Source organism: Mustela nigripes, chromosome 3 (genome assembly GCF_022355385.1).
Source record: "Mustela nigripes isolate SB6536 chromosome 3, MUSNIG.SB6536, whole genome shotgun sequence".
In the NCBI taxonomy this organism is placed as follows: domain Eukaryota; kingdom Metazoa; phylum Chordata; class Mammalia; order Carnivora; family Mustelidae; genus Mustela; species Mustela nigripes.
In genome coordinates, this window is record NC_081559.1 from 39,695,109 (window position 1) to 39,716,215 (window position 21,107).

Sequence of the window (21,107 nt, forward strand, 5' to 3'; positions counted from 1 at the left end):
TCCTTAAGGAGAACGACGACTGTGCTTGTTTTACCCGCTTGTCAAAAATGCTGCTTTGTTTATTTATTCTTGAGCTTCCGTTTCTCTCTTGTGTGTTTCACAGAAAAAGCTGGAGCCTCTGAAGCCACGCGGGTATCTTGCCTATTGGGGAGCCAGAGTTTTGTCACCCTTGCTCGCTCTCTTGTCTGTTTGTTTATTCGTTTTTAGTATTTTTTAGTATGTTTTAGCAACATTTATTTTCAGTGAATGTCAGAAACTCAGCCTCCTCCCCCAAAATTAAGAAACTAAGCTCCCCACTCCCTGTGGGCACCTCCCACTCCTGGACCTCGCGACCCATGGGTGCCACCTCCAGCCATGGGTGCGCGCGGGTGTCACTCGGGGGCGCTCGGTTTTTCCCACCTCCAGCCTGTCCTGGGTCGCGAGCACCTCCAGTTGGGGTACATCTGTGGAACGATAGAGGAACCGCCGGAACGGTCGTGAAACTTTCCTGCTGCCGTTTCTCCAGGGAACTCAGGGTCCCCCGGATCCCTCCCAGCAGGCTCAGGCCGCAAGGTCGGAGCTGATCAGTGGGTCCACTTCTCGTTCCGAGGCGCGGTCAGCCTCCAGTCCGGAGTCCTGGGGATCAGGCAACCGGGTGGGCGTCCGGTGGACGCGAGAACACCTGCGGTCTCTGGCCGGGAGGGCGGGTCCAGCAGCCGCCGCACCTCCTTAAAGCCACGGCTCCGCCCCGCCCGCCCCCCTCTCGCGCCCGCGGTTCCACCCAACCGCCGGATTCCGGCCGCCTGGGCAGAACGTCGCAGAGCCGCGAGCCCGCTCGGAGCGCGCGGTCCGAAAGTCCCCACGTCTGGTTCTGCGTCCCCGGCTCCCCAGATCCGTCGCCATGGCCAGCCAGGAGCTGGCGCGCAAGCTGCAGCGGCGACTGCAGTGGGAGGAGGCGGAGGAGGGCCGCCCCCAGACCGCGTCCTGTGCTTTCGCAGCGCGGGATCCCGAACCCGAGTGCGAGCCCCTAGCCTGGGCGCCCACCGCCAGCGCAGACGCCGAGCTGAGTGCGCAGCTGACCCGACGGCTGGACATCAACGAGGGCACCGCGCGGCCTCGCGGCTGCAAGGTCTTCAACCCCTACACCGAGTTCCCGGAGTTCAGCCGCCGCCTCATCAAGGACCTGGAGAGCAAGTTCAAACTGTGAGCGCCCGCGACGCCCTGCGCAGTGCGCCCGGGAGGACCCTGCGCCGTGGGACCCGAGAGGGGGGGAGCGGGAAGGTGGCGATGGGCGGGTCTTTATGGCCCCGAGTCCCCGCTCTGCTATGATGGGACAGGGTAGGATAATTTAGGAGACCCGGGGTGCCCTTAGCATTTAACCCACACCTCATATCCTGCGCGCCGGGAGCCCGTGCCGGTGCGGCGGTGGTGGGGTTGGGAGGGGAACCTGGCCTGGCCGGGACCCCGAGAGCAGTGGCCGCAGCTCTCCCTGACTGGGCTCTTAAGTTCTCCTGAACCCCAGGCTCCCGGGTCCCGACGGCCGGTCCCGCCCCCTCCGCCCCTAGCGGCCAGAGGTGCCCGCCGCGCAACTTCTAGGAAACCGAGTCGCTCGGCGCCACACCTGCCAACATTAACTTTACCGCCCAAGGGAGAAATTAGCCCCATTGTTTATCTTTTCAAACAAAGGAGGAAAGTTATCCTTGGCTGCCGCGCAGGGTCTGATGTACCCACAGAGGCTGAGAACTGAGAGTTGGTCAAACTAGTTGCAAAAGATCAGGACGTTCCTGGAGCGAGTGTGTCCTGGGAGCCTCCTGGCCGTGTCGCCGTATCTATTTTACCCCTTGCGTTTTGGGTAGGAGGCGCCCGTCGGAACCCGACGTAGCCCCTGGCAGCCGGTCGGACGGGGGCTCTCTTGTGTCCCGCGGTGAAAGCCCGGCCGAGCCCGGGAGCTGCTGGGCATTGGAGGCAGCGTAGAGAGCTTCCAGTATTAGGCCTTGCATTCTGGGAGGTCCTTGGACCTCAGTTTCCAAATCTGTAGAGTGAGGGCGGTAATTGTCCCTGCCTTTTAAGGCCATACGGCATTTTGTACACCCTAAGCTCCTAACCGAGCTATTAATATTATGTCCAGAATTGGACCAAGACCGGAAAAATGCCTGGGGGAGCAGAGGCCTCCGGCCAGGTCATGCTTGGGGCGTTTTTAAAAAGTGCTTGGAATGTGTTTGTCCTCCCGCGTGGAGGTTCTATTTAAAGGCTCTGTGGCCAGCACTGTGTGGCCAGAATCTTGGCCCCTTCTTGAGGCTGGGCTCTCGTCCAGCCTCGGCCTCTGTGGAGGTCAGCGGAGGCTGGCACCCGGAGCCTCCCTGCCTCCCTGACAACCTGATTTCCCTGGCTTCCAGGCACTGTCCTGTGGTGTTCACACCTGGTGGGTCTAGTTTGGGTAATTAAGGAAGCTGAGTTTTGGCAAATGAAAAAAAAAATAAAAATTGGCCTGGGGTGGAGATGGAAAAGCAGTGGGTGAATGGTTTGTGGGTCCCCTTTGGTTTCTTTCTCGTCAGGGCTCCTCTGGCTCCTTTGCTCCCATGTCCCAGCAGTTCCTCACAGTCCAGCTGGACTGGGGGGAGGGGGATGCGTCTTGGGGACCACCGTCCTCAGGTTGCTTTGAGGTGACTTGGGCTACTTTATTTATGCTTTTGCTTTTTTTTTCCTGCAGAACATCTTTGAAAGGGTAAGTTTATTTATGCACTGCCCAAGGGTAATACAGGGAGTCCACACAGGGTCTTTAGGCATGGTGGTATCCGTGAAGAAACAGGGTCAAGCTAAAGGGACAGCAGTGTGTGGTCTAGGGTCCCAGCCTGTGTGTGGCACTACATGTTAGCTCTCTGGACCTGTGGTATAAGGCAGAATTTGAGGTTGCGTTTTTTTTTTTGTTTTGTTTTTTAAAAGATTTTATTTATTTGACAAAGAGATACAGGGCGAGAGATGGAACACACGCAGTGGGAGAGGGAGAGGGAGAAGCAGGTTTCTGGACCACAGGGAGCCTGATGCGGGGCTCAATCCCAGGACCCTGGGATCATGACCCGAGCCGAAGGCAGATGCTTAACTGACTAAGCCACCCAGGCACCCCTTGAAATTGTGGGGTTTTTGTCACCTTTAACCAAAATCAGAGTAAACAAAAAGGGAGGTTAATTGGTTCGCAGTTGGTGTCAGGTATGGTTGGACCTACATGGTGCTCAGATGATGCTATCAGTGCTGTTTCTCATTTTCTCAAGCCAGCTTCCTCTCTGTGTTGTCCCCATTCTCAGGTGGCTTACTATGCCAGGTGGTGGCAGGCTGGCCACAGCAGCTCCAGTAAGTCCAGAGGGCAAGAGTGACCACAGCAAAGGCTTTATTGTGTGTGTGTCTCTCTTTTTAGCTTTACTATTGTTTCTTATTGGCTCTGAACCAATTGCTGTGGCCCGGGGAATTTGTGGCTGCCATTGGCCAGGCCTGAGCCACGTGCCCCACCCTTAGCCACCAGGGCTTGGAGGTGGGGAAGACTGGCTTTCACAGGCTCCCTTGGGGCTCTTGCAGAGGGAGGATGGTCAAGTGCTGGTTTGCTGTGAATGACCTTCATAGGTCATCTTGAACCCAGAGTGTGGGCAGGCTCAGGCCTGCTGCTTTGTTCCCCTCTGGCCATGACTGAGCTGTGCCCAGATGGGCAGCTCCTGTCATCAGGGAGTGGGGTCTGAGGCCCAAGCTGGTGCCCAGAAGCCTTCCTAGGAATCACCCCCTTGTGTCCGGAAGGCTGGAGAGGCAGAGCAGCCCCTCTGGTTAGAGTCAGCTGAGCCATAGCCAGAGACACCAGTGAGGCAGGGGAAATAGTGTCACCTTTGGATTCCGACAGACATAGGGCTGCCGGGGCCTAGGCTCTGTGACCCTGGGTGAGCCTCATTACCCTTCTAAGTCTTGGTTCTGCTACTGGTAAGATGGGCACAACGGCCTCCTGTGAGGGGCAGGTAGCTGCTGCCCCTGGAAAATGCTGCCATTCTTTTCCCACATGTTTGGAAAAGGCCCCCTGAACCTGGTGTCAAGACCCAGTTATGCATCAGGAGTGCGGGCAGGGTGGGGACATAGACCCTTTATTCCAGGGTCCTTAGCTGTGACTGTTGGTGGTGGGGAAGTTGTTTAAACACTTGTATCCTGTCATCAGAATGGGGGCAGTTGTTCCTTTCGGTGGGTTTTGGGGAGATGAATGGGTGACCTTCTGAGATGGCATGTGATCTAGAAGGGGAGAGCCCTTTGCTGCAGACCAGGCATTCACATTGGCTCCAGCCCTGTGTCCCTGTGCCTTGCCCCAGCTTCAGGCTCCCCATGCTCCCCAGAGACACAGATTGCATGGCCCCAACCCCCCTGAGCTTCCACAAACTCAGCAGCCAGTCTCTGAGCTCCTTGGTTTTCCCTCTGCAAGTGCCTGCCTGTTTCTCCCACTACCGGGGCAGCTGGGACGCAGCCGTCCCTACCCCGCCAGAGTCAGCGGGCCCTAGGTTGGGAGATTCCTTACCTGGCTCCTTCCAACCTGGCTCAGCATGTGGCAGTGACTCTAGGCTATGGACTATCCTCATGGCCCAGCCCTGATTCCCTGCTGGCCCTCTTTCAAGGGTGCTTCTCCCTGCTGACCTGCATGACTTAAAAAACAAAAAAAAACAAAAAAAAACAAACCAACGAAAAAACCCCCAGCAACTTTTCAACTATGCATAGGGAGGTCCTCTGACCCCACGCGCACTCCTGCATGGACCCCTAGCTGCAGTTGCCTTGGCCCCTCCCTGAGGGCAGGGCCAGGAAACCCCTTACTGGGGTCTCCCAGGCTCCTTTGTTGCCAGGAGGAGCCCTGCCCATCTGACCCGTCCCTGATTCTCCTCCCTGCCCTGTGAGGGTGTCAGCTCTGCATCCATCCTGCTGGTGCTGGTCATTTCCTGCTTTGCCCCCAGTCAAAGCGTGGCCTCTTCATCCCTTTCCCTTTTTTCCTTCGCTTTTCTTTGCATAAATAAATAAAAGCGAAAGTGTGTTAAAAATCCCAGCTTGCTTTCCAAACTTAACCCACTGTAGGAGCAGTACCGAAGCTGGGAAGAGCAGGCACGCAGAGCCAGGCTTCCTGGGTTTAGACGCGGGCTCTTACGACTTGCTACCAGGAAGGTGACTTAAAAAGCTCTGTTCCTCAGTTTCCCCTCCTGTCAAGTGAGGGTGAAATAGTATGGGCCTCATGGGGTTACTGTGGGGATTAAATAAGCTCATGCATGTGAAGCAGTTAGCTTGATTCCAGGCCCACGGTGAGGGCCCTGGAGGTTTGTGTCACTCAGTTTTAGAGGGTCACACCCCTGTCATTCTGGTGGATGTGCAAATTTTGTGTTGTCCTCTTTTGCTTAATAATTCAAAACCAGGGGCGCCTGGGTGGCTCAGTCTGTTAAGTGTCTGCCTTTGGCTCAGGTTGTGATCTCCGGGTCCTGGGATTGAGCCCTCCCGCCCCCGTTGGGCTCCTTGCTCACCGGGGAGTCTGTTTCTCCCTCTCCCTCTGGACAACCCTCCCACTTGTGCTCTCTCTTAGACACATAAATATATACAATCTTTTTTTTTTTCCTGAATATTTTACTTATTTATTTGAGCCAGAAAACACAAGGCGCAGGCTGGGGGTGGCGGGGCAGAGGGAGAAGGAGAAGCAGGCTCCCCACTGAGCAGGGAGCCCTATGTGGGACTCCATCCCAGGACACTGGGATCATGACCTGAGCTGAAGGCAGAGGCCTAACCAACTGAGCCACCCAGGTGCCCCTAAATATATAAAATCTTAAAAAAAAAAAAAAAAATTCAAAACCACTTTGCAGTGTCTGAATTATCCTCTGAAGTTGATTTCCCTTTCAGTTGGAGCTGGAGTGCAGCAGCCTGGCCGCCTGCTGAGTGAGTGGTTCTGTGGGGGGCTGTGCCCTCCCTTACTGCCTTTCCAGGCTCTGTGGGTGGGGGTTACTTAGCCACTGCTGGGGGAGTGGAGGAGTATCCTAGGGCTGCTGGGACCAGATCACCGTAACTCTGGGACTTTAAACAGTGTGAACATATTCTCCCGCCTCCTGGAGGTTGGCACCTGAACGCAGGGTGTCAGCAGGGCTCGGCTAGCTATGGAGCTCAGGAGAAGAATTCTGTGCCTCTTGTAGCTTGTGGTGGTCACCGGCAGGCCTTGGCAGCCCTCAGCTTTACAGGCGCCTGGACAACTCCACCTTGCTAGTGTCTGCTCAAGTGTTCTTGATCTTGATGATGTCAGGACACTAGCCAGTGGATTTAGGGCCCGCCCTGATCTAGGATGACTTCATCTGCGTTTAATTTATTACATCTGTGATGATCCTATTTCCAGACAAGATCACAGTCTGAGGGTCCGAGTGTCGGTGAAGTGGTGGTGGTGGTGGTGGTTCAACCTGTTACTACAATTGAGCAGAGTTCCCCAGTCCATGTGGCCCTAAGAGTGAAGGGAGTAGGGGGCAAGAGAGAGAAGCCCCCACATTTGGGCATGTCAGAGCCTTAAAGCCAGCATGATTCCCAACCCCCAGCAGAAGGAGGGTTTGTGTTCCCAAAGCCCCATCCCAATGACATGGAGTGGCCATCTAACTACAAACACAAAACTAGTGGAGAAAACCCAACCGCCGAATTCCTGTTTAATCTGAGTTTCTAGATCCAGGCTCTGATGTCGCCTTAGTTCACTCAGAACCTGACTTGATGGGTAGAAAGTATGCCCATTCTTTTTGTTCAGGGTGAGAGAGAGAGAGAGAGAAAAAGAGAGGGATTCATGTAGATACCGCAGGACGGGCTTTGATCTTCTACATTTGATTTTCCTATTTGAAAGTGTTTCGCTAAAATAAAAAGAGAAGGAAAGGAAAGGAAGAAAGGGAAGAAAGAAAGGGAAGAAAAGGAAGGGAGGGATGGAGGGAAAAGAAAGAAAAGAAAAGAAAGAAAGAAAGAAAGAAAGAAAGAAAGAAAGAAAGAAAGAAAGAAAGAAAGAAAGGCTAAAGAAAAAAGAGAAGAGAAAGTGTTGCTTAGGAATATCTTACATTATCAAGGCTTGGGGAAAAAACTGGGTCCTCCCCAGGCTGTGAGCGTGTTGGGGTCTTGGGCTGGAGGAGTCACTTGTCTTTGTATCCTTAGGGCCTCCTGCACACCTGAGCCTGGCTCCCAAATGGTGTGTTGTAGGAGGAAGAGAATTTTCGAGTGGGTGTGGGAAGCCAGAGCCATCATCCGCCTGGCCAGAGAAAGTTCCCTCTTCATATCCAAGTGTGTTACTGGATAGCCCGAGCCAAGAGAACAGTGGCCTGATTTTAAATGAACAACGAGAAGGCCCAGAAGAAACTGACTCTGTGTGTGTGTGTCCAGGGCTGTAAGGCGAGCTGGTGGAGGTTAAGGCTAGATAGGAAACTTTAATTACCCCCCAGGCTTCTCCAGGGGCCTCTCGCAGAGGGAGGTATGGGGGTGGGGGAGGCAGCCCCTGAAGGGCAGGACCCAAATGCAGCAATCTGGAAATGTGCCTGTGATGTCTTTGTAGCTATGCTCTAATCTCCAGTTCCCCAAAGAGAGGGTGGGAAGAAGAGCATTTGGCTCTGAGAGAGCTGTCCTTTTATGGAGCATCCGAGCTGGTGATGTCATAACTGCCCTCCGGACACCACATCAGGGCTGAGCCCATCCCGGCTGAGCCTGGGGAAGGGCAAGGATATTATGGAACTAGGGAGGGAGAAAGGGGTGTAGACTTGAAGGGGAGGCATTTGCTGTAGAGATGAAGTCGAGGAGGTTTACTGGAGAAGAGGAAGAGAGGGAAGAGGAAGGGTAGGAGGAGGAGAGAGAGCGGACCAGCGGATCCACCCTCAGGTGCATCTTTTTTTTAAAGATTTTATTTATTTATTTAAGAGAGAGAGCGAGAGAGCGAGATCACAAGTAGGCAGAGCAGCAGGCAGAGATAGAGGGGGAAGCAGGCTCCCTGCTGAGCAGAGAGCCAGTTGGGACTCCATCCCAGGATCCTGGGATCATGACCTGAGCCGAAGGCAGAGGCTTAACCCACTGAGCCACCCAGGCGCCCCAAGGTGCATCTTTTGAGTGAATTGACTTGGAAGATGGGGAAGGTGCATGAAAATAAAAGGAATCTCGAATTTCGGTGCTTTTCTCCGCCTTTAGAGAAAGGCAAGAGCTTCCATCTCCTGATTGCTGCTTCGGTCCATAGTGACCTGCCTTCTATTTGACATTCCCTCACCTCCACTGGCTTTTGCAGCCTTAAACTCTGGCTGCCTAGGGTGAGGCGTGAGAACCCTGGGCTCTTTGGAATTCCTGGGGAGCATTCAGCCAGAACTCTGGCTGGCTTCTGCTTTGAGGCCTCAGCTTCCGGCACAAAAGGCACCTTGACTAGAAACTAGAACTGTTTCTTAGATCCCTTCAAGTACGGTTGTTTCCCTGGGCTTGCCTTGGATGGGGGGCTGGAAGGGTGTGCCCAGTTCTGGCTATGAGACATCTGCGGGGCGTTTCTTCCTCCTTCCCTGCTCCCCAGGTCTCTCTCTGGGGAGGCTCCTTCACCATCCTTAAGGAGCCTTCCCATGCAATGAGAATTTGAATAAGAGGGATTTGAAACAGGAGCGATCGAAGTTGAAATTCAGTGAGTTATTAAAATCTTGCATTATGCAAAAAATATCCTTTCCCCTTTCTCCCTCATATGCTCAGGTTACAGGTGCCTCCTTTCAAAGCTGTGAGGTCTAGGGGACTCCAACTTCATGTATACTCTAGCCCTGTTGGGCCCCGAGTCCAGCGGGTAAATAGAAATCCCTTTCTCGGGGCGCCTGGGTGGCTCAGTGGCTTAGGCCACTGCCTTCGGCTCGGGTCATGGTCTCAGGGTCCTGGGATCGAGTCCCGCATCGGACTCTCTGCTCGGCGGGGAACCTGCTTCCCTCTCACTCTCTCTGCCTACTTATGATCTCTCTCTGTCAAATAAATAAATAAAATCTTAAAAAAAGATACAAAAAAAAAAAAATCCCTTTTTCTGTGGGGTTGAAGGAGGGTCCGATTTCCCCTGGGCTATGCTGCCTCTGGTTCAGGATGCTGCCGAGCCAGTGGGTCCCTAAACGTGCGCTGAGCTGCTGGGGTCTTGGGAGCTGTGGCAGCCAGGCCAGTCAGTGACCCAGGGGGGAGATGCTCTGTGGAGGAGCCCAGCACCTGCTCTAGGGCTCTAGGTTTGGCACACGTCTGCCTTCAGTTTCCTGCTTCATGAAGATCTATGCCTTTTGTGCACCTTTGCACGTGCGTTTGCATGTGCTGACACGCATGCTCTCGTTCACGCTCCCCCCTCGCACACTCAGTGCTCGTGTCCCCTGCATGATGTAGTCCGGCCCCTAGAGCCTCTTTCGGTTCCTGTGTCCCTCATTGTTGGTGATCAAAGAGCGCTGTTGGTCCTAAGTCCTAGGTGCTCCTTGGAAGGCCCATGGGCAGGGGCCTCTGAGTCGTTGAGGCAAAGACCACACCATCCTGCAGGATGGAACCTGCCTTGTGGTCAGCAACCTGCCAAGAAAATGGACCCCAGACGTGGATTCATTGGTTCCGAGGCTGTGTGACCTTTTGTGATGCCTTCCCCTGTGTTCCCAGCTCTGGTCTCCCATGATCTATACTTTCGTTCACTGTAATCCATGGTGGTACTGTGACGATGGTGACGATGGTGATGGTGAGCCTCCTTCTTAACCTACTGTGGCTGAACTCGTCACCATTCATTCAGCGAAGCACCTGCCGGGCCAGGTTATACAGACCGATCTGGAAGAGTCACTGCCCTTGAGAAGCTTAAATAAACTTAAGAAATCAGGGAGCCTGATTTCAGTGATGCCGCTTGACAGGGAGGAATGCAGGTCCTGGAAAAGTCATCCACCACGCCTGTGCAAGATACTTCGTGGGGCCTAGCAGCTTCCCATGAAGATGCTGGGGGGCCCTGGGCTGCTGCGTTCAGGGAAGGTCTTGGTCTTTCTGGACACATAGCCAGGGAAGTGCAGCCAGCCAGGTCTGGGAGGGGATCCAGGTCCTTGACAGAGAAGCACTGAAGGCCCAGGCATTGAGGGTCCTCGAGAAGGAGGGTGGTGGCCGACAGCTTGGAGCACGGTGGGGACCCACCTGACCACGGTGGGGACCCACCAGAGAAGAGACTCCAGCTTCGGTTCATTGTGGAGAAAAAAGTTTTCTCATGGTTGGAGTTGCTGAGAAATGGAAAGAATTGTCTGGAAGGTGTTCAGCCCTTTTCTCTGGGGCTTCAGTGGGATGCAGGTGGTCTGACTTCTTGGGCTGGGACTTTGGGAGGCTAGGGGATGGACTGTATGACCTTCTAGTGTCCTCAAGGCCCCTGCTGGGCAGACTCCTTCAGGAAGGGGTCAGACAGTAAAAGTGTTTGGCCTGTGGGTCCTCGGGTCCCTGCTGCCACTGTGAGGCAGAAGCAGCCGTTCACAATACCCACCAGTAAGCCCTGCTCCAGTCAGACTTGGGCAACGGGATTTGGCCTGCAGGCTGTAGTTCACCAGGCCCTGTTCTAGGCGTTTAAGTCCCTCTGGAGTCCTCTGAATCCCAAGCCCTGGGAATCTGGGCTGGTCTCTCTCATGCCCTTCCTGGGTTTCGCTTCCTGAAGCAGGCTCAGGGCCTGAGGGAAAAAGAGGCAAAAGCCGAAGGGGACGGAGGAGAGAGCCTGGAGCCCTGCCTGGCCACAAATGGCCACCCTGTTCTTTGCCAGCAGAGCGGGCCGGCAGCTGGCACCCCCACAGCTGGGGTCCCCGGTGCAACACTGTTCCCTAGGAAGGGCTGCCTGGGTGTTAATTCTCCTGAGAGGTGGTCCAAGGTATTTGGGCTAGGCTGTGGACAAGCCCTGGAAAGACTTAAAAACTCCAGATGAAAAGGAAAAGCCAAAGCTAAGTGGGTGGCAGAGACTTTGGCCTTGGGCGTCTGCCCTTCCTGAGCCCCGTGGCTAGAGCAGGAGGAGCTCTTCACCTCAGATCTTGGGGCCCCCTGAGATCATGTCTCCAGGTGCAGGTACTTCTTTGCTGAGGGGATCCGGCTTCTCCATGGGGTTTAAGGCCCATTTCCCCGAAGCTGAGACCCACTGGTCTCGAGGGAACAGACCAGAATCTCACAAGTACAGGGAAAAACTTGTTGTAGAAGTATGATGTCCCTGTTCAGAATCTCTTGGAATATAATGAAGATACTGTAACTTGGAGAGTGGAAGCCTGATGGTGTTCTCTTCTAAGGGGTCCCCCCCATCAGATTAGGTACCAAGTCCTGAAGGCTCGTGCTGAGACTATCTGTGCCTTTCTCTTCGTGTGAGTCGGGAGGCCTTTGGTTCCCGTGATGGAAAACCCTGCCCCGAGCTCATCGGTGAAGAATCATCTCGTATAACGGGGAGTCTAGAAGACAAGGGTGGCCCTTGGGCATGCTTGGCTGCTACTGTCCGAGCCATGGGTCCGGCCTGCTGCACCCCTCCAGTCCTGGTATTGCCTTCATCAGGGGGCCAGCGGCAAGATGGGAGCTCCCCAGGTCCTACATAGCCATGACAAAGTCAGGGGCAGGAAAGACCTGTGGGCCTTCCAAACAATGAGGAGGTCTTTCCCAGGCGGATCCTGTAAGCCAGTCCCTGGCATCCCCTGGGCTGGCACTGGGTCATGGGCCCACCAGTCAGTGACTGCCCTTCCCTGAGGGGCAGGCACCTGGCCAAAGTGGGGGTTCTGGAAGGGAGGAGTGGGGCCCAAGAGTGCTCCTTTTGGGCCTTTCCCTGACCATGGCTTTCTTGTGTCTGTCTTTGTTTTTGTATGTGTGGGAGGGGCTTTCAGAATCAGGCTTGGGATCTGGAGACCAGACTGGAAGCAGCCCATTACTAGGGGCTCTGGGCCTGAATGTAGAGGTCTTTGCTCTGGGACACTTGCTGTTGCCATTTTAATCAAGAGCGCCTTTGATCTGTCTCTTTGCCTGTGGTTGTAGATCCCTGGCAGCTAAGAATATTGTGTATTTGGGGTTGGGAGGGAGATGTGTCTGTGTCAGCTGTCCGCTAGGCCAGCTTTCAGAAAGCTCCTACTTTTGCCCCAGGTCACCCTTCCACCTGACAAAGAGCTTGGCTGAGCGCAGCCACCTTGCCTCTGGGTTTGGAGGGCCCAGCTGGCTTCCTTGGGCAGAATCACCCATTACATTCCTAGTCTGCTTTTTGTCTCTGAGGACTGTTTGGGGATCCCAAGCCCCCTCCCCAGGCTCCCTGTATTCTTTTTATCATCATGACTGTTGTATCTCTGATTTCTTCTCCTTTTAGAAGGGTCTCCAGGTGGAGAGACAGTGAATGCTGCAGTGAATGGTGGAGCCAGCCACCATCTTGGTTGGGAGTCACAGGCGTTGATGTGTCTCCTTTCTTTTAGCGGCCCCTCGTATTATGTTGCTAAGGTCCCCTCTCTTGTGCGAGGGGTGGTTGAGTACGTGGAGGGGTATCCAGGCCTTGTTATATGGTCTTTCAGTGTTAGCCTGGCTGTCCCCATGTGTTGCAGGATGGAGGTAAATTCTTTGGTTTTGGAGGTAAAGGCTGGGTTGCCAGCACCAGTGGCAGCCTCCTTGTGCCAGTTCCTGGTTCCAGGCCAGGCAGAGCCTTGGGAGTTGGGGTGGGGCTGGGGGTGGGGAACAGGGCCAGGAGTGGTGGACTCCTTCCGGTTGCACTGGGGTCTGATTCTGAAATGAAGAGTAGTGTCATTGCTATCTGATTCTGAAATGAAGAGTGATCTGTCCCTCTGCATCACTGCCTCGGGGTGGGCAGTCCATGGTTTGCCTTCTGCCAGCTTGGGTCATATTTGCAGGAAGTAGGAGGACATTGTCCAGAACCTACAATCTGTGTCTCTGGGGCTTGCCCCTCTGCTCCTTCCCAGTGGGAAGGATGGGCCGAGGCTGAAGCTGATGTCAGCTCTGGGGTTAGACATCTCTGAGGTGGACTCCAGGCACCCGATACTGCTCAGGGAACACTGCTGGGCCTGGGACAGCAGGCCTGGCATCAACCCTCTACTGACAAGACGTGCTGCTGACCGTCCCAGTTCTATGCCCAGGGGGACCTGGTGAGCTCTGCTTGGCCTTGGAGAAGCACTGGACCCCAATTCTCCCCAGCCCTGCCCTTCTTGGCCTCCATGACAGGGTCTCTGTCCCCTCCCTAAAGGTCTCATGCTTCCTCCACCCCACCCTATAATGGTCAGCTTTATTGATCACCAGCCTCCCCCCAAAACACTGAATGGCCCCCACTTGTCAAGTACCTATGGTGTGCAGGCACTTCTCTTAGCCTTTACATAGCATAACACTGTGAGGTCGGTACACTTATCATCCCCCATTTCACAGATGGTGACACTGAGGCAGAGAGAAACTAGGTCACTTGCCTAGCATCTCACATCATGTAAGTGGCGGAACTGGGCTTCGAACCCAGAAAGGCTATACTCTTGTTCCCTGTGCCACTAGCCTCTCAGTGTCATTACCACCTCCTGCCCCTACCCCCAGCCATCATCTCAGGCTCCAAACCTCAGCCATCCTTGACGCCCTCCCTTGCATAACCAGGCCGGGCCGGGGGTGGCATAGCCTTTGTCGGCTTCCTGACCACCTGGCTTGGGGCAGCTGGCCTACCCCGTCCCTCTTCCATGTTGTAACCTTTTGCCAGAGCCCAAATCTCATTACCTTGCTTCCCTCTGTGTGTGTGTGTGTGTGTGTGTGTGTGTGTGTGGTGGGGGACAACATAGAGCATTCAGTAGCTCCCAGTTGCTCAAGGGATAAGGTTCAGGCTCCTCATGATACTGCAAGGCTGGCCCCAGCTGGCTCCACTCTTAACTGGTCTGTTGCCTGTCCCTTCCCCGCGACTCTCTCATACCCCCCAATTTCTAGTCGATTGCACTTAATCATGGTTGATTCTCGTGACGTTCCCCTCCCTTTCATGGTGTTTGCCCTGGGAAAGCAGAGACCAATCCTTGAATGTGGCTAAATACTTGTAATCCGGCTGCCCACCTTAGGGGCAGCCCAGGGCGAGGGCAGGGTTGCCTTGACCTCTGAAGAGGGGTCTGAGCTCTGCCTCGAGCTGCTGCCCTGTGGCCCTAAGTGCTGCCTCTGGGGTGCTTTGCAGCCCTCGGCCGTGGTGGTGGTGGGGCATTCCTTCCAACAGTGCCACTGACCATGAGCCACACAGACACAGGCGTCTGTAAGTGAGATGTGGAAACAGGTAAGTGACCACATTCTCAGGTTGCCCCCAAGATCGTGTGACCACTCAGCATGCAGGCAGAGCCTGAATTAGGTCTGCTGGTACCAGCCCCATGTTTTTTCCACTGAGGGCCTGTAGGTCCCTTGGCCCCCGGAAGGGCTGCTGGATTTAAGGTGGTTCCAGCCCAGCAGAGGGACACAGGGAAAGGATTGGCTGGCAGGGAAGTAGTGCAGTGGAGATGGGAGACCCTGGGGTCCAGAGGCTGCCAGCCCTGGTGTTTTTTCCTTCCTGTTTGGAGGGACAGCCGAGTCCCCCATCGTCCACTTGGGTTGGGCCTGGGGCCTCGGGCCTCCACTTCCCTCAGGGCCTCCCCCTGCCATCTGTCTGTCTCTCTGACTCCTGGGTTTGAGGGTGGAGGAGGGGTGGGGCACTGCCGGGGCTGCCGCAGGCCTGACCAAGTTGGTGTGGAAACCCTGGGTCATTTGGGGGAAACGTCCCCCGAGATCCACAAGGCTCTTGGGAATTCCAAGGAGAATTAAGTTTCCAGGGGCATGTCTGGCCTTGTTCCCAGCCGCTCAGAACTTTTATAGGAAGTGTTGGGAACTGAGGGGAGGCACCCCATGACCGTACCCTTGCAGCAAAGAACTGACCCTTGGTCATTTTGACATTCCTGCTCAGAAGAACTGTTTTGGCCTCCCTGCTGCGTCTACTGGGGATTGCTCAGGGCAGGCTTCCCATGGGAGGCCAAATGCCACTTGAGACGTCCTATGGGACGCCAGAGCCCTGCCCTCACCACACTGCTCCTCTTCCCTCTCCTTTCTGGATGGATTGCCTGGAACTTTAAATTCCCAGATCCACTCACTCCACTCCCTGTTCCCAAACGGAGTCCCCAGCCACCTGCCCTTGACCCAAGCCCAGCAAGGGTGTCCCCGTTTCTGAAGAACCAAGGGGAGACCCCCAGGATTAGGGTCTTTTACTTAACGAGATATTATCATATTATCAGCCAAAAACAAGCGAGCCCAGAGAGTTAGAGTAACTCACCCGGAGACACACATCATACAGTGTTACCAGGGCTTTGCACCAGGGGACCATGACCTGGGGAACACGCTCCCGGCCACTGCTGTCTTTCGCTGTCCTTGGGAGGAGCCCCCGAACTCTAATGGACCAGACTGTGCCTGTTACATTGGTGTTGCTGAGTCCGACTTTCCGAGGCCAAGCCCTCACCAGCTCAGAGGGTTCTTGGCATCGGTGCCTTCAATGTGGCCAGAGGACTTTGCACTGCTGACCTATTGTCTCCCTGTCACTGGCATGTTCCCTTGAGGATGGTCATGGGATTCCGGTTGCTTTGTTTCCATGCTGGGCTTCTGGCATCAGCCGGAGAATTTGCATGTAGCTGAAACCTCCCTGTGTGCCCCTACTGGGTGGGGAGGACCTAGGTAGAGTGAGCAGCCCTACTCTGAGGTCATTCCCTGCCCACTCTTCCTGAATCCACAGGGCGGTCCCTGGCAGGGGCCGTGTACTCCCCTGCCATCCATTTGGGACAAAATAGATGTCCTGGGTCCTCTTGAAGGCACTGCCTCCCCTCTGCTGTTTCGTGAGGTGCGGCGCACACAGTGGGTGGCCCAATACCTCTCTGTCCTGCTTCCCCACCTTCCTTTATGAACTGCCGGACACTGTGTCCGAACCGAGGCTGCAGGGTGGCATGGCTGATGGGTGGGAGGGACCCGGCCTCCACTGGCCTCCTACCACCCGCAGAGAGGCTGGCCTCTACCAGAAAAGGAAGGATGTTTGCTCAAAGTGAGCCCCTATAACAAAGCTTGCACTCACCGCCCCCCTCCCCTTTTATGGGAAAAGTCCAAACCATACCCTGAGCTGAGAGGTCTTTCTGAAGAAGCAGCCTTCTGATGTCGCTTCTCTGGTTCCAATTCTTTTGGAGGTGGCTCCCATCCCCCCCCCAACCCCACTGCCCTTAGGAAGACACAGAACTCTCAGAATGCCCCCTGGGAGTTGGTTCCACGCCACCACCACCCCCTTCTGGGACATCCTAGCACCTCTGGACTCCTGACAGTGGCTCCCTCTCTTGGCTCTGCACTCTGTTTCCTGTTAGTTCCTGCTCCTCTGTGCCGACCGCCTCCCTCCACTCCAGCTCTGCCCAAGTTCCGGCCAGATCAGTGCTCAACAGCCTCTTTGTACATCTGCCTGCCCGCTGGGACCGGTCTTTGTGCTCTTCTGCTCTGGAGAGGCCCCAGGTAGACGGGAGCCAGGTGGTGAGGGAGCACAGATGAATGGAATGGGGAGCCAGGAACTGATTGGAAATCAAAGACTCTGGGCTCAAGCTTTTATGCAGACTTAACCCTCAGAGTCCCCGTGGCGTTGTTGTACCTGCTCCCCCAGCCTTCCTGGGGGCCTGCTTATTCTTACTTCGCATATACTTGTAACACTTGGAGATGTGGTTTCTGGGCCTGCTCCCAGCCTGTAGCAAATCGGAGGGAAGGACGGAAGGAGGAAGGAGGGTAGGAAAGAAGGAAGGAAGGGAGAGCCCATGACTTGGCAGCCAGAGAGGATCCTCCAAGGATAGGAAACCAGAACCTCAGAGAACAGAGCAATGAGGGAGATTTGGAAGAGCAATGACAGTCCTGTGACCTTGGGCCATCCTGAGACTCCTCTGGAAAGGCACAGTTCAAGACACCCAACCCAGAGAACCAGAGCGCCCCCAGAAAGGCCCCTGGCTTTGGGGATAGTCTGACACTGTGTCTTTCTCTGACTTGAAAGTGCCTGGGCACCACAGGGTATTGTGAAAATGTATGTGTTTAATTCAGCCTGGCTGGGGCAGGCCGGGATTCTACATTTCTAACAATCCTGGGTGACCTTGAGGCCTTGGTCTGGGGACCACACCCAGAGTCGCTGGTGCCTGCCTGCTGGAAAAGGCCGCGCTTGATTTCCATTCAAGGCCTTTCTGTGTAAAAGAAAAGCAGGGAAGTTCCAGTGTACTGGAACAGAGGCAAGCCTCTCAACACTGAGACATTTTCTGGGGCACTGCCATCCTCCTGCGAACCCCCCCCCCCCCCCCCATTGCTCTCGGCTGGGCTGGGATCCCTGGGGAGTTTCTAATGGCTGAGCCTCTGGCAGACAAAGGCGGCTGGCTTCTTTTTTCCTTATTGGCAGGATTATTCTGGTGAAGGGAAAACCAAGAAAACCCAGGGGCTCTGCCCAGTGGAAGCTGAGAGAGCAAGTGATTCATGGAACCCGGAGGGGCCAAGTGCCCGGTGGACACGGGACACCGGCCCCTGTCCCCTTGTCCCCTTTACTAATGGACCTACGCTGGGGCCAGTCCAGGCACCTTCCCAGGCCCTGGGTAACCACAGAGGTGGGCATGCTGGGTAAAGGGTCTCAGCCCATTCCCCTCCACCCACTCCCCCATCCAGGGACGGCCCAGTCAGCACAGAGCCCCGGTCAGTACAGAGCCGTTCAGAGTAAGCCCTGGCAAGAGACTGGGCCTCACACAGCCTGGGCTGGGCTGGCACTGAGCACGGGCTTCCAGGAGATTCTGCATAAGGGGCCTCGGCCGGCTGTACCTTTGGGTTTCACCCAGAATGCTGAAGACGTTGACAGCTGTGTGAGGCCCACTCGAGAGAGGGCCGCTCTTCAGAGCTGGGGCCCTGCAAGCCGTCTCCCTCTTCATGGCTGCAGACAGGTAGTCCTTTTAAAAATAGCTCCCTCTCCTTGGCTGCCCATGGGGTGCCCGGGGTGCGGGGAGTGTAGGTGTGTTATCTCCCTGCCAAATATCTCCCCAAGCAGGTGGCAGGCTTGGGTGTTGATGCCCGCCATGTCTGCAGGGCTATCCCCAGGCCTGATGAGACTAGAGTCCCTCCCTAGCAGCAGATGCTGGAGAGTATCAAGATGACAGGGACTGAGGATCTGTTAAGGCAAAAAACATGGGAGAAGTTCACCAATTCAGAGGACGGCTAGAAGGAAACCCCAGGAGGCAAACAAGGGTGCAGGGGCTGGAGTTTTTGGATGGTTTTTCTTTACTATCCTGGCTTGTCTTCAATAAGAAAAATCTGGGTTAAAATTTAAATGATTGCAAAAAACTGGTATTAGGAGCTAAGAGGTTGGTAGCGGAGGAGCCAAGGGCTTAAGGGGACTCCAGCAGCCTGCAGGCATTCGAAAGACCAAAACTGTGGGGAGGGAAAGGGAATATTTTGATGGTTTGAAATAGAGGGAAGGGAATGCAGTTTAGGCCAGGCTTGTAGGGAGATCGCAAGCCCCAGATGGGCCTGCAGTTTCCCTGAAGCCCCGGGTCCCGCACCCCATTGTGTCAAAGGCTTTCTGTCCCGGGTAGCGGGGGTTGGGGACCTGCGGGAGGTGTCTTGGTCGTGGGTCTGGCCTGGGCAGGCTGTTCTGGGGTGCCGTACCCTTTCCATGGGGCTGGGTTCCACATCAAAAGGAAGGTGATTTTCTTGAGGGCAGGGGAGGAGGCAAAGGAGGTTTCCAGAATGCAGGACACAAACCCAAATGCATTTACCTTTCCCACCGGCATGAAAAGGGGTAAGTTAGGCAGTTTGCACATGGCCTTGTCTAATGGACTTCCATGCTGGACTGCTTGTGGCACAAGGGCACTGAGCTGGCTTCAGATGGCTGTTTTGCTCCCCGGCCTCACCTCCAGCTTCCTGCAGCCACCCCCACCCTGAGATGTGATAATGAAGTCCTGTAGGCTTCAGAAAGCCCTTTGTCTTTTTAATACCATACTTTCCCAGGAATCTTCTCTCTGCTTTGAGGGTCAACCTTGCCATTCTGTAAGGACTGCCTGAATATCAAGTCTTATCTCCCCGCTCCCCTGCCCCAAAGTAATTCTCGTGACTGGGTTGCTTGGCCCAGGGCACAGGCTGTGGGCTCAGGCATCAGGCGAGGTGTCCTAGTGACCTTGGGCTGGTTGATCTCGATGGGCCCCAGGGTCTTCTCAAGCTGGACAGTCCTCCATCCCTCAGAGCAGTGCTGGAAGGTTAAATCAGAGGAAACTTATGTGAAGGACTTGCCTGGTGGGACTGTTTCTGCAGATGTTTGTAAGACGGCAACCTTGATATTCTTTTGGTCCGAAATGAATGCCTGTCCACGCGGGAGGGGTCTCCTGCACCATGCTTTGAGACCAAAATCCACGCACGTTCAGGACTCAGCAATGTGGCTCCTATCATTTCTGCCAGATCTTCAGGTATAAATTGTAAAAGGTGTAAATCGGACAGTCCCACGAGTGGTTTGTTGGGGACACTGAGTGTGCGCTCTGCCCAGGGACCCTACCCCACCCCACCCCACCCCTGCCGAGTTGTGGGGCAGGTAGTGGAGACTCAGTCCGTGACCATTCCTGCAAAGCAAGGCGCCTGCTGGGAAGTCCCAGGTTCGTTCTCACCCTCAAGAAGTGGCTTCATGGCACTCTTCTGCTTTTCACCATCTATCCAGGGGGGTGAGTAATGACCACTTCACAGAGCTATCAGATTAAATGAGGTGCTTTGCACACGGCCCAATGCGGAGTAAGAGCTTGATAAACCTGAAACACAGGCGGCGACTGTTAATTCTCCGTAGGGCTGGTGTAAAGATGAAAGGATGGGCGTGTGAGACAGCGCTGCGGACCGCAGAGCTGACCAGTCGGAGCTGTTAGCTTGAGCTGCACTTTGAGCCCCACGGCGCTTTGAGAGGAACAGAAACAACAGAAAAGATGACGAAGGGGCCCTGGGAGGCTTTTTCCTGCCTGTCTTGCAAAGCCAGGCCCTGAAGGAAATGACCATGGACCACCCCTTGTAAAGAGGGTCTCTGTGAAGAGGGAGGGATGCCCTTCTCGGTTATAAATCCCAGCTCCACAGGGAGGGGTGAGGACACCACTCGTGTCACTTCATGATCCCACCTGGACTTACCCCTGCTGGCCCGGGGAGTGAACCCCACTCTTCCCGGCCCTGCTCGGCTTTGGAGATGTCCTTTCTACATCTACACGCCGGCTTTCTTCCTGTGCCAGGCGGATGGCCCGCTGTACCAGCCAGATAGGCCTGCCTGGCGGTAGCTGGAGCCCTTCCCTCTCCCTGGGACTTGCCCGCTGGGGTCCTGGGCTTCTCTTCCAGGCCCTGACCCAACCACAGTTGTCACACTGAAAGATTTCTGCCCGTTGAAAGATTTCTTTAAACTCCTCCAACCTGGGGCACCTGGGTGGCTCAGTGGGTTGAGCCGCTGCCTTCAGCTCAGGTCATGATCTCAGGGTCCTGGGATCGAGCCCTGCATCGGGCTCTCTGCTCAGCGGGGAGCCTGCTTCCCCCCCTCTCTCTGCCTGCCTCTCTCTCTGTCAAATAAATAAATAAAATCTTTAATAAAGAAAGAAAGAAAGAAAGAAACTCCCTTAACCTGTTTCCAGACTTTGTGGAGGCCCTCTCTGAAGTACTTGTCCTTTTTCGTAGCCCTGGAGAATGTTTCAGGCTTGTGGGCCTAAAAGAAAGTTTTTCCAAAACTTATTTTTTATTTTTTAATCTTTTTAAAAGATTTTATTTATTTATTTGAGAGAGAGTATATGTGAGAGAGAGCACAGGGGGAAGGATAGTTGTGGGGGAGAGAAGCAGACTCCCCACATCTGAGTAAGGAGCCAAGATAGGAGACTCCTCCATGTGGGTCTTGGGATGTGGGTCTCAATCCCAAGACCCTAGGACCATGCATGACCTGAGCCGAAGGCAGAAGCTTAACCGACTGAGCCACCCAGGCATCCCTTTTCCAAATCTTGACTCGTGTGGGTCAGAACCCCAGAAGAGAAGGAGAAGGCTGACTTCTCAGCCTGAGCATGACCCCACAGTGACAGCCCCACTGTGCTGGGGGAGGCCATACTTGCTGAAGGTTATGTGAGCAGCGAACCCTGCTCCGTTCTTCCCCTGCTAGGTGAGGACCA

At 54.9% G+C, this 21,107-nt stretch overlaps 1 protein-coding gene across 1 annotated transcript in view; it reads left to right on the forward strand.

Annotated features, from left to right (window-relative positions):
* The first annotated feature begins 742 nt into the window (after positions 1–742).
* EFHD1 (EF-hand domain family member D1) overlaps positions 743–21,107 on the forward strand; it is a 42,500-nt gene continuing 22,135 nt past the window's right edge. Inside the window, exon 1 of the mRNA XM_059393725.1 lies at positions 743–1,182. Coding sequence (XP_059249708.1) covers positions 881–1,182 — 302 coding nt within the window. The 5' untranslated portion in view covers positions 743–880. The remainder of the gene's footprint in view (positions 1,183–21,107) is intronic.